The 22,345-nt window shown below is 43.1% G+C and overlaps 1 protein-coding gene across 3 annotated transcripts in view; it reads right to left on the bottom strand.

Annotated features, from left to right (window-relative positions):
• The window catches only part of mst1rb (macrophage stimulating 1 receptor b), a 268,407-nt gene that overhangs the window by 13,301 nt on the left and 232,761 nt on the right, over positions 1–22,345 (bottom strand). For all 3 annotated transcript variants that reach the window (XM_072280811.1, XM_072280812.1, XM_072280813.1), the window contains exons 16-19: positions 11,550–11,627; positions 8,386–8,567; positions 5,440–5,549; positions 3,505–3,670 (exon numbers count right to left, since the gene is read on the bottom strand). In XM_072280811.1, the coding sequence (XP_072136912.1) occupies positions 3,505–3,670; positions 5,440–5,549; positions 8,386–8,567; positions 11,550–11,627 (536 nt within the window). The remainder of the gene's footprint in view (positions 1–3,504; positions 3,671–5,439; positions 5,550–8,385; positions 8,568–11,549; positions 11,628–22,345) is intronic.

Genomic DNA, 22,345 nt, shown 5'->3' on the forward strand with positions numbered 1-22,345 from the left:
CATGATTGATGAAGGTAATTTCATCATATGCCTTCTGAACCACAGAGTCAACCTGTGCAGCAACTTTGAGTGTCCTATGGACTTGGACCCCAAGATCCCTCTGATCCTCCACGCTGCCAAGAGTCTGCCATCATATTTGACCTACCAAAATGAACCACCTCACGCTTATCTGAATTGAACTCCATCTGCCACTTCTCAGCCCAGCTTTGCATCCTATCAATGTCCCATTGTAACCTCTCACAGCCCTCCACACTATCCATGACACCTCCAACCTTTGTGTCATCAGCAAATTTACTAACCCATCCCTCCATTTTCTCATCCAGGTCATTTATAAAAGTCATGAAGAACAGGGGTCCCAGAACAGATCCCTGAGGCACCCCACTGGTCACTGACCTCCATGCAGAATATGACCTGTCTACAACCACTCTTTGCCTTCTGTGGACAAGCTAATTCTGGATCCACAAAGCAATGTCCCCTTGGATCCAATGCCTCCTTACTTTCTCAATAAGCCTTGCATGGGGTACCTTATGAAGTGACTTGCTGAAATCCATATACACTTCATCTACTGCTCTACCTTCATCAATGTGTTTAGTCACATCCTCAAAAAATTCAGTCAGGTTCGTAAGGCACAAACTGCCTTTGACAAAGCCATGCTGACTATTCTGAATCATATTATGCCTCTCCAAGTGTTCATAAATCCTGCCTCTCAGGATCTTCTCCATCAACTTACCAACCACTGAAGTAAGACTCACTGGTCTATAATTTCCTGGGCTATCTCCACTCCCTTTCTTGAATAAGGGAACAACATCCGCAACTCTTCAATCCTCCACAACCTATCCCGTCCCCGTTGATGATGCAAAGATCATTGCCAGAGGCTCAGCAATCACCTGTCTCACCTCCCACTGCAGCCTGGGGTACATCTCATCCAGTCCCGGTAACTTATCCAACTTGATGCTTTCCAAAAGTTCCAACACATCCTCTTCCTTAATATCCACATGCTCAAGCTTTTCAGTCATCCCTACAATTGCCAAGATCCTTTTCTGTGATGAATACTGAAACAAACTATTCATTAACTACCTCTGCTATCTCCTCCGGTTCCATACACACTTTATCACTGTCACACTTAATTGGTCCTATTCTCTCACGTCTTATCCTCTTACTCTTCACATACCTGTAGAATACCTTGGCGTCTTCCTTAATCCTATCCACCAAGACCTTCTCATGGTTCCTTCTGGCTCTCTTAATTTCATTCTTAAGATCCTTCCTGCTGGCCTTATAATCTTTTAAATCTCTATCATTACCTAGTTTTTTGAACCTTTCGTAAACTCTCTTTTCTTCTTGACTAGATTTACAACAGCCCTTGTACACCACGGTTCCTGTACCCTACCATCCCTTCCCTATCTCATTGGAACGTACCTATACAGAACTTCACGCAAATATCCCCTGAACATTTGCCACATTTCTTCTATATATTTTCCTGAGATCATCTGTTTCCAGTTTATGCTTCCAAGTTCCTGCCTGATAGCCTCATATTTCCCCTTAATCCAATTAAACGCTTTCCTAAGTTGTCTGTTCCTATCCCTCTCCAAAGCTATAGTAAAGGATTGTGATCACTATCTCTAAAATGTTCTCCCACTGTGAGATCTGATACCTGACCAGGTTCATTTCCTAATACCAGATTAAGTACAGCCTCTCCTCTTGTAGGCTTTTCTACATATTGTGTCAAGAAACCTTCCAGGGACTTGCCAATCAATATTTGGGAAATTAAAATCTCCCACCACAACAACTCTGTTATTATTACACCTTTCCAGAATCTGTCACCCTATCTGTTCCTCGATGTCCCTGTTACTATTAGATGGTCTATAAAAAACACCCAGTAGAGTTATTGACCCCATCCTGTTCTTAACTTCCACCCATAGAAACTCCAGTAGGCAATTCCTCCAAACTGGGGCTCCGAACCTTTTTTATGCCATGGGCCCCTACCATTAATGGAAGGGCCTGTGGACCCCAAGTTTAGAACCCCTGGTTTAGAGGGGTAAGAGGCAAATGCCGGCAGATAGGACCATTTCAGATGAATCTCTTGGTTGTCATGAACAAGTTTGGCCAGAAGGCCTGTGTTTGTGATGTATGACCCTAAAGTCACACACAGGCCTGGCGGCCTAACTTGTTCATGTTAACCAAGGTGCCTATCTAAACTGGACCAATTTGCTAGCATTTGACTCCTAATGAAAAGCTTAAATAATTAATGTAATTAAACCAACATAAGTTAGTAAAAGAAAAAAATTGGAATAAAATGAAATAATTGAACCTCAATCTTGAATGACTTCTAATTTAAATGAAGTTGGTAGGCCAAAGTCAAAGCTCTCTGGTATAAAGTAAGGGAGTGTTTCACAGCCACAATCACTGGAAAGGGGTCAGACAGGAGAACTCCGATGAATGGGCATTTGATGTCTGGCTTGTCTCAGAGTCCTGCACGGGAAGCCTAAAACAAACTGGGCACAAAGCAACCAACAGCTCGCAGACCCCTACACCAAGTGACCAACAGCTCACAGTTCACTGTGGAACCATTGGCTATTAGTCAGCTCAGCCTTTTATAAACAAGCTTTGCCATTCCTCATTATCTGCAAACTTAAAGCATATTTTTGGGCACTACGGTCGCATAATGGTTAGCACAATGCTATTACAGCTCCATGCATCACAGTTCAGAATTCAGTCCCGGTGTCTCTCTATAAGGAGTCTGTATGTCCTTTCCATGGAACCCGTGGGTTTTCTCCGGATGCTTCACTTTCTTCCCACAGTCCAGTTGGACTGTCAGTAGGTTAACTGGTCATTGTAAATTGTCCTGTGATTAGGTTAGGCTTAAACAGGGGGTTGTTGGGGTGGGAGTGATTCTGGGTGGTGCAGCTTGAAGGGCCAGAAGGGCCTATTCCACAATGTATCTCTAGGTAAGTAAATATTTACTCGTTTAATTTTATCTGTGGCATGTTTGTTAATTAGCATGCAAATTGAAATCCTGTGATTAGCACTTTTATAACTACTTGATTTAAGATTAAGTTAATGATTGACTTGAAATGGCTCAGTGCAGGATTTTACACAGGAATGTTTATATACACACACACACACAAAATTTAGTGCAAGGTAGTGAAAGAAGGGAACACAAATATAAACTGAAGAGCAACACACACAAAATGCTGGAGGAACTCAGCAGGACAGGCAGCATCTATGGAGAAGAATAGAGTTGACATTTCGGGCTGAGACCCTTCATGAGGAATGGAAAGGAAGGGGAAGAAGCCAGAATATGAAGTGGGGGGTGAGGGGAAGGACTGGAAGTAGGATTGAGAACAAAACTGAGAGCTGCAGAGATGGACTGCACACTCCCATCACATTATCAACAGACCAGCCAGGACAGACCTCAAGGATATTAACGAGATAAAAGGTAATCTATGCAACGAAGAATGACCCCCAAAATCTGACAGATGCACTAATGACCATGGGCAGACTTACCACATCAGACTTGCTTGTGAATTTTTGGGTCTGTAGACTCTCCAGTGACATCCACTTAACTGGTAACTTGGCCTTTCGATGGTTCTGAATGCTGTAATATTCTTTATCCAGAACATCACGTGCCATCCCAAAATCAGCCACCTTCACTACATATGCCTCATCCAGCCTAGAACAGCCAATGGAAACATAAGTCAATGATGTGGAGCTGCTGGTGCCCCAAACTATAAGTAGCCCTGAGAAATTCCAATAACGTCCCTTTGCAAAGAAATCGACCAACCTTGCATTGGGTGAGATAAGAAAGCATAATTTATAGCTGATTTGAGGAAAGTTTAGTGGGGATGTCAGAGGTAGGTATCTATCCACAGAAAGTGGTAGGTGCATGGCAGGCTCAATACAGATGACACTCTTAACCAGGCACATGGGGGAAAGTAAAATGGTCTGTGTAAGAATGAAGCATTAGTTTGTTCTTGGAGTAGGTTGAAAAGTCAGCACAAAATTGTGGGCTGAAAGGCCTGTACTGTGCTGTACTGTTCTATATTCTGATGGTTCCAGCAATCAGAGGCATTGAGGTAGTGTTGTCTAAGTCTTCCAAAGGCCATGAAGTGAATTCATTGACATGGCCTCAGTTTCCATAAACCTGTTACCACTTGTGATCTGCTCCACCTGGTGTTGAAAACACAGAACTTACAATATAGAACAGGACAGGCCACTCGGCCTACAATGTTTTACAAAACCAATTAAATTAGTAATCAAATGACCAACTAAACTAATCCCTTCTGCCTACACAATGTCCAGATCCTCCCATTTTCCCCAAATTCATGTGCCAATCTAAATATCTCAAAAAAATTCCCTGATGTATCTGCCTCTTCCACCACCCCAAGCAGTGCATTCCAGGCATCCTGTGCAAAAACTTGCCCCTCCCACCTTCAATGCATGCCCTCTGTTATTAGACATTTCAATCCTGGGAAAAAGATACCGTCTGTCTACTCTGTTTATGTCTCTCATAATCTTATAAACCTCTATCAGATCTCCCCTCCACCTCCACTGCTACAGAGAAAACAACCCAAGTTAGTCCAATCTTTCATTATAGCACGTGCCCTACAGTCCAAGCAGCATCCTGGTAAAACTCTTCTGATCCTTCCTACAGTGGGGCGACCCCAGCTGTATGCAATGCTCCAGATGGGACCTAACTATAAAGCTACAACTTAACTTCCTGATTTTTGAACTCATTGCCTCAACTAATAAAGGCAAGCATGCATGTGCCTTACTGCACAGGACCGAAAGCAGCTGCAGTAGGTTGTAAATCTAGTCAGCTCCATCTTGGGCACTAGCCTACAAAGTACCCAGGACATCTTCAGGAAGCGGTGTCTCAGAAAGGCAGTGTCCATTATTAAGGACATCCAGCACCCAGGGCATGCCATTTTCTCACTGTTACCATCAGGTAGGAGATACAGAAGCCTGAAGGCACACAGTCAGCGATTGAGGAACAGCTTCTTCCCCTCTGCCACCCGATTCCTAAATGGACTTTGAAGCTCTGGACACCACCTCACTTTTTTTTTTTTAAATATACAGTATTTTTGTTTTTGCACATTTTTTTTTAAAATAATCTATTCAATGTACGTACTTGATTTACTTGGTTATTTATTATGTTTTATTTTATTTATTATTTTTTTCTCTGTGCTAGATTATGTATTGCACTGAACTGCTGCTGCTGCTGCTAAGTTAACAAGTGTCACATCACATGCCGGTGATAATAAACCTGATTCTGACTCTGGCTCTGACCTGTGTTAGCCACTTTCAGGGAGCTATGAACTTGGGCCCCAAAATCCTTCTGCTCTTCAACACTTGGATCTTGCCCAATGTCTCTTTACATTTGACGCCTCAGTATCTCAATATCATCTCCTTACTGGGTTCACCATTCACCACAGTACTTACATGCAGTTTCTCGCTGCTAAATCTCGGTGAACAAACTTCCTCTGGGCAAGGTACTCCATTCCCTTGGCAACCTGGAGGCCAAAGCCTATTAAATCTTTCACTGTAGGATTCTGTGCATGAGAAAATAAAAACACAAGGTATTTCAAATTACAACAATGAGGTATAGATCACCTAAATGAGACCCTCTAGCAACAGCAATCCAACTGTTGAATATGGTCCTTTTGCAGTACAAATCAAACTCTATTTTCTAAACTTTCTCAATTAAGGAGCATTTGCCAGTTGTATTTGACCTGGTTTAGTGACAAGAGTGCTCACTGTGTTATCCTCCACCAACGTTAATTCATTTGGACCAAGGCAAAGTGTATGAAACCAACCTATACTGAATCTAATCAACTTCCACTTAACAAGTCTCCTAGCTCTTTTTACGTGGCTCAGGAAAACAGGCTCCGATGGAGGGGGGGGGGGGGGGGGGAGTAGATTTTCAAAAACAAGACATTGCTAAATTATTCAAGTCAATTAAAAAGGAACTTGCTTCTTACCAAACACAGGAATAAAGGCAGTAAAAAAAAAAAAATAAATAATATTTCCGGTTGAAACTTGTTTCGACCTAAAGTCTCAACAGTTCTTTGCCCTCTACAGAGACTGCCCAGCCTGCTGAGTTCTGTCATGAAGGACCCAGTGGCCACCATTTTAATTTCACTTCCCATTCCGACATGTCTATTCATGTCATACTCAGGTTGGAGGAACAACACCCTATATTCCTTCTGGGTAGCCTCCAACCCAATGGCATGAACATCGATTTCTCAAACTTCCAGTAGTGCCCCACCCCCTACTCCATTTCACATTTCCAATTTCCCTCTCTCACCTTATCTCCTTACCTGCCCATCACCTCCCTCTGGTGCTCCTCCTCCTTTTTCTTTCTTCCATGGCCTTCTGCCCTCTCCCCTTCTCCAGCCTTATACCTCATTCACCAATCAACTTCCTAGCTCTTTACTTCAACCCTTCACCCCCCCACCCCACCCGGTTTCACCTATCACCTTGTGTTTCCTCCTCCCTCCCCCCCCCCCCCCCCCCATCTTTTTACTCTGACTCTTTTTTTTTTTCTCCTCAGTCCTGGTGAAGGGTCTCTGCATGAAACTTCAACTCTACTCTTTTCCATAGATACTGCCTAGTCTGCTGAGTTCCTCCCAAATTTATTATGTGTTGCTTGGATTTCTAGCATCTGCAGACTTTCTCTTGTTTTTGATTGGTCCATAGTTGTATTTTTCCCCAGTGAATGCAGTGAGTTTAATTGGAGAGGATAATATACAAGGACCATGTCCCAAATCTCTGCCATGGATAGTCCCCAGTCCAGCAGCGAAAGGAGGAGGGTTGGACATGGGGCTAGCCCAAGCTAAAATCCCAGACATACAGAAGCTCCAAAGAACTCATCTCTGGGAGAGGAAGGAGAAGATGGGATACACTTGGGGACAACTTGAAGGACTAGCCCAGGACAGAGGACTCTGGCAAGCTGCTGTCAATGGTCTATTCCCCAGCAGTGGTGATGGGCTTAAGAAGAATGGCCCAAGCTACAAAACAACTCAAGTTCCTGATCCCTGGCTTCAGCACTCAATCCACAGTGCAGACCCTGTCTATAGGCGTTCTCTGTATCTCCAGCCTTACACCCTTTTAAACTCTGGGCCCTAGCTCACAGACCAGACCCTGCATTCTCAGAGTTTTACTGTAAAACATCTGATTCCTTTTTTTAATATCTGTAGAAAGTGACTGGCCTTCTCATGCAGTATAACAATGATCAGAAACTGCATATTCAGTACTGTAGCTACCCATCAGCATATCAGCTTCGAAAAAGGGAAAGAAAGGGGTTGGGTTAACCGTTAGAAAACAGGATGAAAGGGAAAGCTTAGAAAAGGTGCCGGAAAAGAGCCAGTAACATCTGGAAGGATCTCACCCACCCTGCTCATGGACTGTTTGTCCCACTCCCAACAGGGAGGAGGCTACATAGCATTCACACCAGGACCACCAGACTCAGAAACAGTTAGTTTCCCCCAAACAGTACAGCTGATCAACACTTCCACCCACTAACTCTACCACTACTTTAACATTTCCTGTCAGTCACCTTATGTACAGACTGGTATCACTTTTTGGACATACAATCAATCTATATATGTTAGTTATCTTATGTATTTATATTTATTATGTTATTATTATTTTGTTCTTATCTTTTGTGGGTTTTTTGTGCTGCATCAGATCCAGAGTAGGGATTATTTTGTTCTGCTGCCCTTAAATAGGAAGATTGTACAGAGACAAATAGGTGCATTTTACAGAAGATCTGGTCAATCAGGAGAAAAGGTCTTGGAAAACTAAAATGCGTCAGGCTTACAACATGGTTTCCAAGACCAGATGGCTAAATATCACAGAGTGCCAGCTCTTTAAATCATGCTCACAGTTATCTACAAAATGTGCTTCTATCTAGCTCCTCTATTACATTTCAACAGAATCAGATTCTCTAATCTTATGCTTACTTAAGCCCATCACCCCTATTGGGGCATAGGCTGTCGGCAGCAGCTCAGCAGAGTCCTCTGTACTGGGCCAGTCTCTCATATTGTCCCGAGGTGTAGCCTATCTTCTTGATGCACCCTTCCTTTCCCAAGGATGATGGTCTTTGGAGCTTCTTGGTAACATTTCTGGAGCTCTGGGTTTCTATGAGATGGGTTTGTTAGCCCCATGCCCAAAATCCTCGCAGCTAGGCTTGGGACCGACCATGGTGAAGTTCTAATGATGGTTTATTGCAGCCAGGTTACAACACAGTGAGGGGAAATGACAGGGGTTGGGGAGCAAATTGCATTGGGTGATCCACTCGCATAAGCACCACAATGTACAAGAGAGCACCACATTACCCTGCTCTCCCTATCCATGCAAATTAATGGAGTATGACTTATTACTTACTCGCTCTTCCTGGCGGATAAAATGCCTGAGGTCTCCGTGCTTCATATATGGCAATACTACTAATGGTAACCCTTCCTTAGGAAGGAAAATTCCCAACAAGGATAGGACATTTTCATGGTGGAAATCCTTCATGATAATACCTTCCTTCAAAAACTGCTCCACCTCTTCAACATCTGAAATCCCTGTTGAAACACCACAAAAAAAGAAAAGCAATTTCGCAGAATACAAACTGTATGCAATATATTTGTGAGCAGGGGTGTATGGAGTGTCCAGAGAGGAGTAGCACATTTGGTGAAGGGGCTTGTCATACACTTCCTGTGGCAGCTCAAACACCTTTGTTCCCCACCAGACACTCAGCGCTCATCTGTGGCTCCAAGTAGCTGTTTGGATGGGATAGCAGCCACACCCTGGTACCTGGTGGGAGATATTGGGTGAGGGGAGCTGACAGGTGGGTTAGGCCATTCCTGTCCTAGCATATGGAGTCAGCTCGAACAGACTGGGTGGGATCAACAGTGAGATTCAAAGGTTCTGCAACTCTCCATGGAGACCAAAGGGTATAACAAGGCACAGAAGATGTTGTGGTCATCCACTGCATCCAGGGAAGACCCCAGTTTGTAATGATTACTCGAACCACTGGACCTGGAATTCCGAGTTTGTGAAAGTGGAACTGCCTCAGTGCGATGGCTTTTCCATTTCTAGGCTTTTCTCCCCACAGGTTTCACGTCATCGTTGGATATGACAGGCAACCATCACTTGAGAGCAGAGTAGCATTAAGGACAGGGATAAAGGAGGAAGTCTTTCAAACACTATTGCAAGTTTTATTTGCATGGCGGATTTGTGTATTGTTTAGAATATATTCAATGGATGCGGGCTTCACTGGTTAGGCTGGCATTTAACTGCAAACTCTTAAAATCCCCTTAAGGCATCTTCTGTAAGGAGTTTGTACATTCTCCCCTTGACCGCATGGGTTTCCTCTACATGCTCTGATTTCCTCCCACCGTCCAATGACATACCGGTTAGTAAATTAACTGGTTGTTTTAAATTGTCCTGTAATGACACTAGAGTTAAATCAGGGTTGCTAGGTGGTGCGGCTCGAACGGCCGAAAGAGTCCGTTCTGCATAGTATCTCTAAAATAAGTACAAGGTGATGGTAAGTTGTACCTCCTAAATATTTCTGGGTTGCTATGCCCACGGTGTTAAGGGCAATGGTAACCAGGGTGAATTAATGAACACCAAGGGACTGGAGATGTTGGTTCATCTAAGGTATAGTCAGGTTTCTCAAAATCCAAATAGGCTGAAAAAGAGGACTGCGGATGCTGAAACAATCCGCTGCAGGAGCTCAGCAGGTATAGCAGTAGCTGTGGGGGTGGGGGACGGGGGAATTGTTGATGCTTTAGATCCCGAGCAGGGTCTGAGCCCAAAAGATCCATCCAAGTTCAAGTCTAATTATCATTCCACTATACTGTACATGAATACAGTCAAACAAAACAGCGTTCCTCCAGGGTCAAGGTACAAAACACAGTACCAACAGCACACAGCATCTAGCAGATATGGTTATGATTTTAGAAAAACAGTCACAAAGAAAAATAAACACACCCAACAGATGCTGATTGACCGATGCTGAGTTCCACCAACAAGTTGTTTGTTACTGCAGCGTGAAGACTTAGAAAACACCAAGTCTCAAAGTTCAGAAGTTCAAAGTAAACTTATTATCAAAGTATGTATATATCCATCATATACTACTGAGTTTTGTTTTCTTACGGATATTTGCAATAGACAAAGAAATACAACAGAATCAGTGAAAAACTACACACAAAGACTGACAACCAATGTACAAAGGAAGTCAAACTGTGCAAATACAAACAATCATAAATCAAAATAAAGATGGATAGATAGATAGGTAGGTAGACTGAAAATATGAGTTGTAGCCTCCTTGAAAGTGAGTCCGTAGGTCTTGGAATCAGTTCAGAGTTGAGGTAAGTAATGTTATCCATGTTGTTCAGGAGCCTGATAATTGCTCCTGAATCTGGTGTTGTAGTCTCTTACTGCACCCACCCCAAAAGAGGTGACATCCAACTCTTTCTGCAGTCTGCTTCTTGGTTCTGGTAAAGTTCTGGGGATGTTTTATATCTTCAATGCAATGTCAGATTTGCAAGAGTACAAAGAGTGGGCATTTTCTTGGTATCCCAGGAATTCTCCCCAACACATTGCCTGAATAAATATGGGGATGTGAGCTACACTGAGCCATGGTACATTTCCCTCTAAGATCACAGTCTCATCCAAAAGACAGCACTCTTGGCAGTGACAAAGAACTTTGCCATTTCAATGAACAAAGAAATTGGGAGGGAGGAGTACTGCATATTCAGGGCCCATAGCATTGCCAGTGATTGCTTCCATCTGTCCAACAATCTCTTTGACCCACTACCATCAGGCAAGAGATACTAGGTACTGTAGCAATAGGACAAGAACTGTTAGGATAAGACGCAAACAACAGGAATTCTGCAGATGCTGGAAATTCAAGCAACACATATCAAAGTTGCTGGCGAACGCAGCAGGCCAGGCAGCATCTCTAGGAAGAGGTACAGTCGACGTTTCAGGCCGAGACCCTTCGTCAGGACTAACTGAAGGAAGAGTTAGTAAGAGTTAGTTAGTTAGTAAGAGTTAGTTAGTACCTCTTCCTAGAGATGCTGCCTGGCCTGCTGCGTTCACCAGCAACTTTGATGTGTGTTGTTAGGATAAGAAACAGCTTCAGTCCGTGAGACTACTGAACTCCCTACCACCACCCAGGTGTCATCATGTACGAAATGCGAGTAGCGTTATACTGTTTATTTTTTAAACTTGTATCATATATGCACCTTATTATTTGTTAATTTATTTGTGTTAATATTAATTGGTGTCATGTGTGTGTTATATGTACTGTGTTGTGCACTTTGGTCCAGAGGTATATGGTTTCACTTGGCAATATACATTTGTATGATTGAATGACAATGAATTTAAACTTGAACTCAAACTTGAATGAAATAGTCTTTGCACAATGCAGATTATCACAAGAGCAAAGCAGTGTATGATATATGAATGGTGAAGTGAGGTTAAGGGATTCTTCAGAAAACAATAACTAAATTAGGATGAAGGAATAAAACAATGACAGCATGCTTTGTACGTACGATTCAATGACTTCACAGCACAATGAATTTCTTTAGTTTGATCTCTGTACAGACCATGGTAAACGCTCCCAAAATGCCCTGTAATGAGATGAGCAATTTCAATTTCTTTCAGCTGTCAGAACTTTTTAACACAAATTGACTTATAATGAAAACAGTTATTTAATACTTCCAGTAGATTTGTGGCCATCTGAGGCACATACAAAAGAAAACACCTTACAAACCTTTCTACTCTGGAATCCACAAAGGCAATGTTCTTTTTGGCTAGAGTTTGCACTCTCATCCCATAAGGAAGAGTAACCTGTCACATGTACATTAAAATATAGAAACATACAGTAAAGTATATCATTTGCATCAATGGTGAATACAGTCCAAGGGAGGCCCAGAATTTCTGAGAGAGGTTGCTGAAAAGATAGCAGATGCATGGGTTATGATCTTTCAAGAATCACTTGGTTCTGGCATGGTTCCAGATGACAGGAAAATTGCAAATGTCACTCCACTATTTAAGAAGGGAAGAAGGCAAAAGAAAGGAAATTATAGGCCAGTCGGCCTAACCTAAATGGTTGGGAAAGTGTTGTAGTCTATTATTAAGGATGAGGTTTCAAGGTACTTGGAGGCCAATGATAAAAAAAGAGTCAAAGTCAGCATGGTTTCTGTAAAGGGAAATATTGCCTGACAGATCTGTTAGAGTTCTTCGAGGAACTAACAAGCAGGGTGGACAAAGCAATGGCTGTCACTTACCTGGATTTTAAGAAGGCATTTGAAAAGGTGCTATATAGGAGGCCGCTTAACAAGATAAAATCCTATGGTGTTACAGAAAAGATACTGGTGTCACAAAGGGGGTGCTGGTGCAGACCCAAATGCAAGACACAGACACTGAAGTACAAGGAACAGGACTTGACTAGAGTAGGGACATGACAGGATACAGACAAGGAGCAGGGACAAGAATGCAGACTTGGGCTCGGACATGGACTAGACACAGGGAACCCGGACAAGGACCTATGAACTAGGAGCCTGGGCTTGGACTCCGAGCCAGAGCCTGGACAAGGACCCAGGACCTGGGTTTTGCCTGGGGCTTGGACCCCAGAACTAGGCAAGGGCATGACATGGCTACCGGACAGGACACAGCTGGGGTCTTGGCTCTTGAACTTGGAGACAGGCTGGGGTCTTGGCTCTTGAGGCTGCAGGCTGGGGTCTTGGCTCTTGGAATGTGGAAGCTGATAACTCGGAGGCTGGAGCTTGGAGACAGACTGGGAACTGTACATCAACATAAAGCAGGGACTTATCCTTCGAAAAGCCGGGACTCATCTTTAACACGACACCAACATGAGACAGGACAGTACATAGACAGAGTCGGGACTTATACTTAGACAAGCCAGAACTCAACATTTCCACACCAAGGTGGGACAGGATCATCCGTCGGGTAACGGCAGAACGGCCAGACTTACCCAACAGAGGCAAAGACAAGGCAGATCCCCCGCAGGGCAATGGCAGAATGGCCTGACTTGCCCCACAGAGGCAAGGACAAGAAGAGACAAACACCAAAAAACAACAGACAGTTCCATATCTGCATCAGGGTTGCTCCAGGTAGCAGTTACGGCCAGCAACCTTGGCTGGCTACAGAAAAAGCCGGATCCCTACCTAGCTCGGAGTGGCTGACGGCCACTCATCTGGCCCACGAAACAGCTGAATCCCTACCTACAAAGACAGCTCCAACTACTGCCAGCAAGGCTCCATGAGGGGACATTCCCCAATCACGGCCTAAAGTTGGTAAGTGGCCACTCCGGCCTTCCACCAGCAGGTTGCTCCCAGGGGATCTTGACAAGACAAACCAGCAGCTCACACTCAACTCCAAGGCTACTTATATTCCAAGCTGCAAGATGAGAATCAGGTGCTTATGATTAACTCAATCAAAACAAGGGACAGCTGGAAGACCCGGAGTCCTAAGTCCACAGACCGGACCGTGAACCGGAATGTGGACTTCACGGACCGGACCATGACAATTGGCATGGATAGAGGAATGGCTGACAGGCAGGAGGCCGTGAGTGGGAATAAAAGGGAGATTTTTGTGGTTGGCTGCAAGTGACTAGTAGTGTTCCTCAGGGATCAGTATTAGAACTGCTACTTTTTATACTGTTTGCCAGTGACTTAGATAGTGGAATTGATGGCCTTGCGGCAAAGTTTGTGGATGATACAAAAATAGGTTGAGGGGTAGTTAGTGCTGAGGAAGCAATGCGATTGCAGCAGGATCTAGACAAATTGAGGGATGGGCAAAAAAGTGGCAGATGGAATACTGTGTTGGGAAATGTATGATAATGCACATTGTAAAAGGAACAAAAGAGCAGACTATTATCTAAATGGGGAGCAAATTCAAATAACAGAGGTGCAGAGGAACATAAGGATCCTTGTGCAAAACATCCAGAAGGTTAATTTACAGGTTGAGTCTGTGGTAAGGAAGGCAAATGCAATGTTGGCATTCATTTCAATGGTAAAGAATATAAAACAAAGAGACAATCCTGAGCCTTTATAGGGCACAATAAAGGTATCTCATTGAAACTTACAGAATGTTGAAAGGACTAAAGAGGGTGGATGTGGGGTGGAGGTTTTCAATGGTGGGGTATCTAGAACTAGATGGCACAGCCTCAAAATTGAGGGGCCAGCCTTTTAGAACAGAGGTAAAGAGGAATTTTTTTTAGACAGAGAGTAGTGAATCTATAGAATGCTCTGTCACAGAAAACTGTGGAGGCCAAGACCGTGGGTATATTTAAAGCGAAATTTGATAGTTTCATGATTGGTCAGGGCGTCAAAGATTGTGGTGAGAAGGCAGTTGAATGTGATTGAGTGCGATCCAGGGTCATCCATGATGGAATAGTGGAGAAGACTTGATGGGCTGAATGCCTAGCTCTGCTCCTATGTTTTATGGTCTAAGTATGGCCACTGTAGAATGCCCACAACTTCCTAACCTTAACGTATTTGAAATGTGGGAGGAAATGGAGCACCCAGAGGGAAATCCATGCAATCACAAGGAGAGCTTAATCACACAAAGACAGTGGTGGGATTTGAACTGGTGATCATTGGCACTGTAAAGCATTATGCCACCATTCCGTCCGTAGTATGTATGGCTACGGAAAAGCTCTGATAGTAAAGCTTCAGCCCTTAAGGCCAGAAAACCAAGGCATTAATAAATTATATTAAGGCTTAGAGACTTGAAATGCAAATATTTGAAGATTAAGTCCAACACGGATATTGCTTTTGTGTTTTACAACCTACATTAGAACCTTGCACAGTCTGTTCCATCTCTTGCCTATCAATGAAGCATGTAGCTCAACAACACCAGTCAAACATAAGGATTAGGAGAAGAAATAAGCAGAACTGGCCTTTGAGCCTGCTGCGTCATTAATCCAGATTATCTTCCACCTCAATGTCATTTTCTTGTGCAACCACCATGTCCCTTTCTCCTTAACATCCAGCAATATGTTTTAAATGAACTTACTGACTAAGCCTCTGTAGAGCTCTAAGGTGACAAATTGCAAACATTCACCAGCCTCTGAATGAAGAAATTACTCCTCATCTCAATCTTAAATGGCCTGAGACTGTGATCACTGGTTTCAGTCTCCTCAGCCAGCGGAAATACAGGCCCTCACTGCATTCACACTGTCGAGCCTGAAAAAAATTCTTTAATTTCCATTGGGAACACCTCTTATTCTCCCAAACGCTAAGGCCTAGTCCACTTAGCAACTACCAGTGAACTCAATCAAAACCAAGCAACATGGGTTCCTTGGGATTCATCAGACTCGAGAGAGTTGTGTTAGATTCCACTGTTTAATTCTTATGTTAGACTGCTGAACTATTATTTTCTTTTCATTTTAACAATTAATTATCTGCTTGTATTTTAAGTAGTTCTTATACTGTTTTCATATGGTTACACAAAGTATAATTCTGAAAAGCTCTGGAAACTTCTTCGTTCTGCATTATTTGAATAAGTAACCACTATTAACACTAAGTAACCATAACTATACTAGGTAACTATAATAAGTAACCATTATTTGAATAAGTGGTCTTGAACCACAGGGGATAACTTCACTCAGTTTCACTTGCCCCATCACTGAACTGGTCTCACAACCTTTGGACTCACTTTTAATACTTATACTTTATTTTTGCCAAACAATTGATACTAGAACATACAATCATCACAGCAATATTTGATTCTGCACTTCGCACTCCTTGGAGAACAAATCGATAGTAAATATTAAAAATATAGCTCTCATGTTTTTCATATTTATTGCTTATTATTATTATTACTCCTTTTTTTTGTATTTGCATAGCTGGTTGTCTTTTGCACACTGGCTGTCTGCCCATCCTGCTCAGAGTGGTCTTTCAGTGATTTTATTGTGTTTCTTGTATTTATTGTTAATGTCCACAAAAAAAATCAATCTCAGGGTTGTTTATTATGATAAATATGTACTTTCATAATAAACTTACATTGAACTTTGTTTTCTGGAAATATAAGGATGAAGATAAAGAGAAAGTGAGAATAAGAAAAGTTAAGAAAGACAGCAGAATCAACAGAGCAGAAAGTTCAAGAAGAGATCGTACAGTATGGCCAAGAGAAATAGGAACTGATATGGGAGGTGAGGGGAGTAATGAATTAAAAGTATTGTATATGAATGCACGGAGTATAAGAAATAAAGTGGATGGGCTTGAGGCACAGTTGGAAATTGGTAAGTATGATGTTGTGGGAATAACAGAGACATGGCTTCAAGTGGACAGGGCCTGGGAAATGAATATGCAAGGTATACGTCCTATCGAAAGGACAGACTGATGGGCAGAGGGGGTGGGGTGGCTCTGTTGGTGAGGAATGATATTCAGTCCCTTGCGAGGGGGGACATAGAATCAGGAGACGCAGAGTCAGTATGGATAGAACTGAGAAATTCTAAGGGTAGAAAGACCCTAATGGGAGTTATCTACAGGCCCCCAAACAGTAGACTGGATGTAGGGTGTAAGTTGAATCAAGACTTAAAACTGGAATGTCGCAAAGGTAATGCTACAGTTGTTATGGAGGATTTCAACATGCAGGTAGGCTGGAGGAATCAGGTTGGTACTGGACCTCAAGAAAGGGAGTTTGTGGAGTCCCTCCGAGAGGGATTCTTAGAACAGCTTGTACTGGAGCCTACCAGAGAGAACGCAATTCTAGATTTAGTGTTGTGCAATGAACCGGATTTGATCAGGGACCTCGAGGTAAAGGAGCCATTAGGAGGTAGTGACCATAATATGATAAGTTTTAATCTACAATTTGAGAGGGAGAAGGGAAACTCGGAAGTGTCAGTATTACAGTTGAACAAAGGGAACTATGGTGCTATGAGGGAGGAGCTGGCCAAAGTTCAATGGAACAATTCCCTAGCAGGGATGACAGTGGAACAGCAATGGCAAGTGTTTCTGGGATAATGTGGAAGGTGCAGGATCAGTTCATTCCAAAGACGAAGAAAGATCCTAAGGGGAGTAAGGGGGAGGCCGTGGCTGACAAGGGAGGTAATGGACAGTATAAAAATAAAAGAGAAGAAGTATAACATAGCAAAGAAGTGAGAAGCCGGAGGATTGGGAAACTTTTAAAGAGCAACAGAAGGTAACTAAAAAGGCAATACGCGGAGAAAAAATGAGGTATGAGGGTAAACTAGCCAAGAATATAAAGGAGGATAGTAAAAGCTTCTTTAGGTATGTGAAAAGGAAAAAAGTAGTTAAGACCAAAATTGGGCCCCTGAAGACAGAAACGGGTGAATTTATTATGGGGAACAAGGAAATGGCAGACGAGTTGAACAGGTACTTTGGATCTGTCTTCACTAGGGAAGACACAAACAATCTCCCAGATATAATAGTGGCCAAAGGACCTAGGGTAATGGATGAACTGAAGGAAATTTATATTAGACAGGAAATGGTGTTGGATAGACTGTTGGGTCTGAAGGCTGATAAGTCCCCGGGACCCGATGGTCTGCATCCCAGGGTACTTAAGAAGGTGGCTTTAGAAACCATGGATGCATTGGTAATCATTTTCCAATGTACTATAGATTCAGGATCAGTTCCTGTGGATTGGAGGGTGGCTAATGTTGTCCCTCTCTTCAAGAAGGGAGGAAGAGAGAAAACAGGGAATCATAGACCGGTTAGCCTGATGTCGGTGGTGGGAAAGATGCTGCAGTCAATTATAAAAGATGAAATTACGACACATCTGGATAGCAGTAACAGGATCGGTCCGAGTCAGCATGGATTTACGAAGGGGAAATCGTGCTTGACTAATCTTCTGGAATTTTTTGAGGATGTAACTATGAAAATGGACATGGGAGAGCCCATAGATGTAGTGTACCTGGACTTTCAGAAAGCCTTTGATAAAGTCCCACATGGGAGATTAGTGGGCAAAATTAGGGCACATGGTATTGGGGACAGAGTACTGACATGGATTGAAAATTAGCTGGCTGACAGAAAACAAAGAGTAGTGATTAACGGGTCCCTTTCAGAATGGCAGGCGGTGACCAGTGGGGTACTGCAGGGTCCAGTGCTGGGACAGCAGCTATTTACAATATATATTAATGATTTAGATGAGGGAATTAGAAGTAACATTAGCAAATTTTCCGATGACACAAAGCTGGGTGGCAGTGTGAAATGTGAGGAGGATGTTATGAGTATGCAGGGTGACTTGGACAGGCTGAGTGAGTGGACAGATGCATGGCAGATGCAGTTTAATGTGGATAAATGTGAGGTTATCCACTTTGGTGGTAAGAACAGGAAGGCAGATTATTATCTAAATGGAGTCAAGTTAGGAAAAGGGGAAGTACAACGAGATCTAGGTGTTCTTGTACATCAGTCACTGAAAGCAAGCATGCAAGTACAGCAGGCAGTGAAGAAAGCTAATGGCATGCTGGCCTTCATAACAAGGGGAATTGAGTATAAGAGCAAAGAGGTCCTTCTTCAGCTGTACAGGGCCCTGGTGAGACCACACCTGGAGTACTGTGTGCAGTTTTGGTCTCCAAATTTGAGGAAGGACATTCTTGCTATTGAGGGAGTGCAGCATAGGTTCACAAGGTTAATTCCCGGGATGGCGGGACTGTCATATGTCGAAAGATTGGAGCGACTGGGCTTGTATACTCTGGAATTTAGAAGGCTGGGAGGGGATCTAATTGAAATATATAAGATTATTAAGGGATTGGCCACGCTGGAGGCAGGAAGCATGTTCCCGCTGATGGGTGAATCCAGAACCAGGGGCCACAATTTAAGAATAAGGGGTAGGCCATTTAGAACGGAGTTGAGGAAAAACTTTTTCACCCGGAGAGTGGTGGATACATAGAATGCCCTGCCCCAGAAGGCTGTGGAGGCCAAGTCTCTGGATGCTTTCAAGAAAGAGATGGATAGAGCTATTAAAGATAGTGGAATCAAAGGTTATAGGGATAAGGCAGAAACTGGATACTGATTGTGGATGATCAGCCATGATCACAGTGAATGGCGGTGCTGGCTCGAAGGGCTGAATGGCCTACTCCTGCACCTATTGTCTATTGTCTCATTGGTTAACTTGGTACCGCAGTATTTGAATAGTAGCTTTCTAATTGGTTAATTCATACCTATGAATTTGAATGGAACTTTCCTTATGTCTGGGGTATAAAAATACCTGTACTATGCTAGGCACCACCTTAATCTTTGCTTCCCCTTCATTTAGTCACTGCCTGGTCAACCTTCCCTTGTTCCATCAACCCTTAATAAAACAATTGTGGAACAACAAGTTTTATGCCTCTGACTTCTGAATGAACCTTGGATTAAAACATCAGAATCATACAGTTAGGTACTCAAAATTAAACGAAAGAAGATATGATTGGTGTGACTACTGATTTAAGAGGGGGAAAGTAAATTCTCCTCCAGTAATGCAGATTAAACAATCCAAACAAACAATCATTGGTGTACGATCATGGTGGGATGAAAGGACCATTTCTCTGCTGCACGTCTCTTTGAATCTCTGATACGACCACCCCACAACTTCATTAGAGTAACAGAATCATACAGTGCAACCTCAGGTCCATCGGCCTAACCCATCTAATTAAGATGTCAACATGAGCTCTGATGTCTTCTCTCCCTCCTTTTTCAGTCCTGATGAATGGTTTCAGCCTGGAACATTGACTGTTTATTCATTTCCACAGAAGCTGCCTGACCTGCTGAGTTCCTCCAGTATTTTGTGTGTGATACTCCAGATTTTCAGCATCTGCAGAATCTCTTATTATCAAAGGCTCATCCCATTTCCTCACATTTGAGCTTATCCTTTCCTATCCATGTACCTGTACAAATTTCTTTTGAAGATATCTACAAAATAAACTCTTCCCTAAAAGACTATAGGGGCTCATGAATTTAATATACAAACATCACTCCAGGCCCACATAAGATAAACTGCAGTAATTGCAGCTAAACTGCAGATTAAAAGGAAGAAAATTGCTGTAGTTTTACATCTGAAATTCAGTTTTTATCTTACTGCTTTATTTCAGGAAACGTTTTTAGAAACTTCATTTCCAATTCGAAAACCCTGGGAATTAGCCTTTTTTTCTTTGTTCTATTCCACACCACAGTTCACAAGCACTAAGCTCTTCAGAGTGAAACACACACAAAATTCTGGAGGTAGTTAGTTGGTCAGGGAGTATCAATGGAAATGACTAAAGAGTTGATGTTTCAGTCCAATATCCTTCATCAGGACTGGAAAGGAAAGGGGAAGATGCCGGAATAAGAAGGTGAAGGGATGGGAAGGAGTAAAAGCTGGCAGGCAATAGGTGAGACCAGAAGGGTGGCAGAGGGAGATGAAGTGAGAAGCTGGGAGGTGATGGATGGAGAAAGTTAAGGGCTGGAGAAGAAGCAATCTGATGGGAGAGGAGAGTGGACCATGGGAAAATGAGAAGGAAGAGTGGAACCAAGTGGAGGTGATAAGCAGGTGAGGAGGAGAGAAGGGATAAGAGAGGGACTGGAGTGGAAACAGGAAGAGGGAAGGGGAAATAGTGAACTGTTGGAAATGGGAAATCAGGAATTCAACATATCTGATGCCTTCCCCATTATTTGGGGACTTTAACCAGGCTAGCTTGAAGAAGACACAAAATAATTATCATCAACAAATCCCCTGTAGTACCAGAAGAAACAACACACTGGACCACTGTTACAACACCATCAAAAATGCCTACCATGATGTTCCGTTCCCACACTTTGGGTTGTCTGATTGCCTGGCTGTACTTCTACTCCTGAGTACAGGCAGAGACTGAAGACTGCAGCATCAGTAGTGATGCCCAAAAAGGTATGGACAAGGGAGGCACAGGAGTGCTTACAAAACTGCTTTGAATTGAAGGACTGGACTATATTCAAGGAGTCGGTTGGGGTCATATACTGTGTCTGGGGAGACCAGTGTGGCCTCCTGTGAGACCTGATGTAAACTTGGAGACCGTTTCGCCGAGCATCTATGCTTCATCCGCCAGAAGTAGGATCTCCCAGTGGCCACCCATTTCACTTCCATTTCCCATTCCCATTCTGATATGTCAATCTACTATCGCGATGAGGCCACACAGGTTGGAGGAACAACATCTTATATTCTGTCTGGGTAGCCTCCAACCTGATGGCATGAATATTGATTTCTCAAACTTCTGGTAATGCCCCCCTCCCCATCTCTCCTTCACTATTCCCCATCCCCTTTTCCCTCTCTCACCTTATGTTCTTGCCTGCCAATCACCTCCTTCTGGAGTTTCTCCACCCTCTTCCATCTTCCACGGCCTTCTGTCCTCTCCTATTAGATTACCCCTTCTCCAGCCCTGTATCTCTTTCACCAATCAGCTTCCAAGTTCTTTATTTCACCCCTCCCCATCCAGGTTTCGCCTATCACCTTGTGTTTCTCACTCCTCTCTCTCTACCTTTAAAATCTACTCCTCATTTTCTTTTCTCCAATCTTGCTGAAGGATCTCGGCCTGAAACATAATTTTTTTCCATAGATGCTGCCTGACCTGCTGAAGTTCCTCCTGCATTTTGTGTGTGTCACATCCATCTTTGAGTCTGGTTCAGTTGTCATCAGCTTCATTAAAACCTATAGCAACCTATATGCTAAACCAAAGCCATGGATGAACCAAGAGGTTCATTAGCTCATCACACGGCCTTAGATCACCTGCCCAATACAAATACTGAAGTCAGGATGCTGTTTGTTGACTATAGCTCAACGTTTAACACCATCATTCTTACGGCCCTATTAGAAAAGTTACAGAACCTGAGCTTCTGTACCTCCCACTGCAATTGGATCCTCCACATCCTAACCAGAGGACCACAACCTGTGTGGATTGGTGATAATATCTCCTCAACATTGGTGCACCTCGGGGGTTTGTGCATAGCCCACTGTTCTACACTCTCTATACACATGACTCTGTGGGTAGGCATAGCTCAAATACCATCTACAAATTTGCTGATGATACAACCATTTTGGTAGAATCTCAGGTGGCGACGAGAAGCCACACAGGAGCGAGATATACCAGCTAGGTGAGTGGTGTCGCAGCAACAATCTTGCACTCAATGTCAGTAAGCTGAAAGAGCTGATTGTGGACTTCAGAAAGGGTAAGACAAGGGAACACAAACCAATCCTCATAGAAGGATTTAGAAGTGGAGAGAGTGAGCAATTTCAAGTTCCTGCGTGACAATATCTCTGAAGATCTAACCTTGTCCCAACATATCAGTGCATCTATAAAGAAGGCAAGACAGCAGCTATATTTCATTAAGGGTTTGAGGAGATTTGGTTTGTCACCTGAAACACTTGA

This window comes from Mobula birostris, chromosome 16 (genome assembly GCF_030028105.1).
Source record: "Mobula birostris isolate sMobBir1 chromosome 16, sMobBir1.hap1, whole genome shotgun sequence".
Taxonomy (NCBI): Eukaryota; Metazoa; Chordata; class Chondrichthyes; order Myliobatiformes; family Myliobatidae; genus Mobula; species Mobula birostris.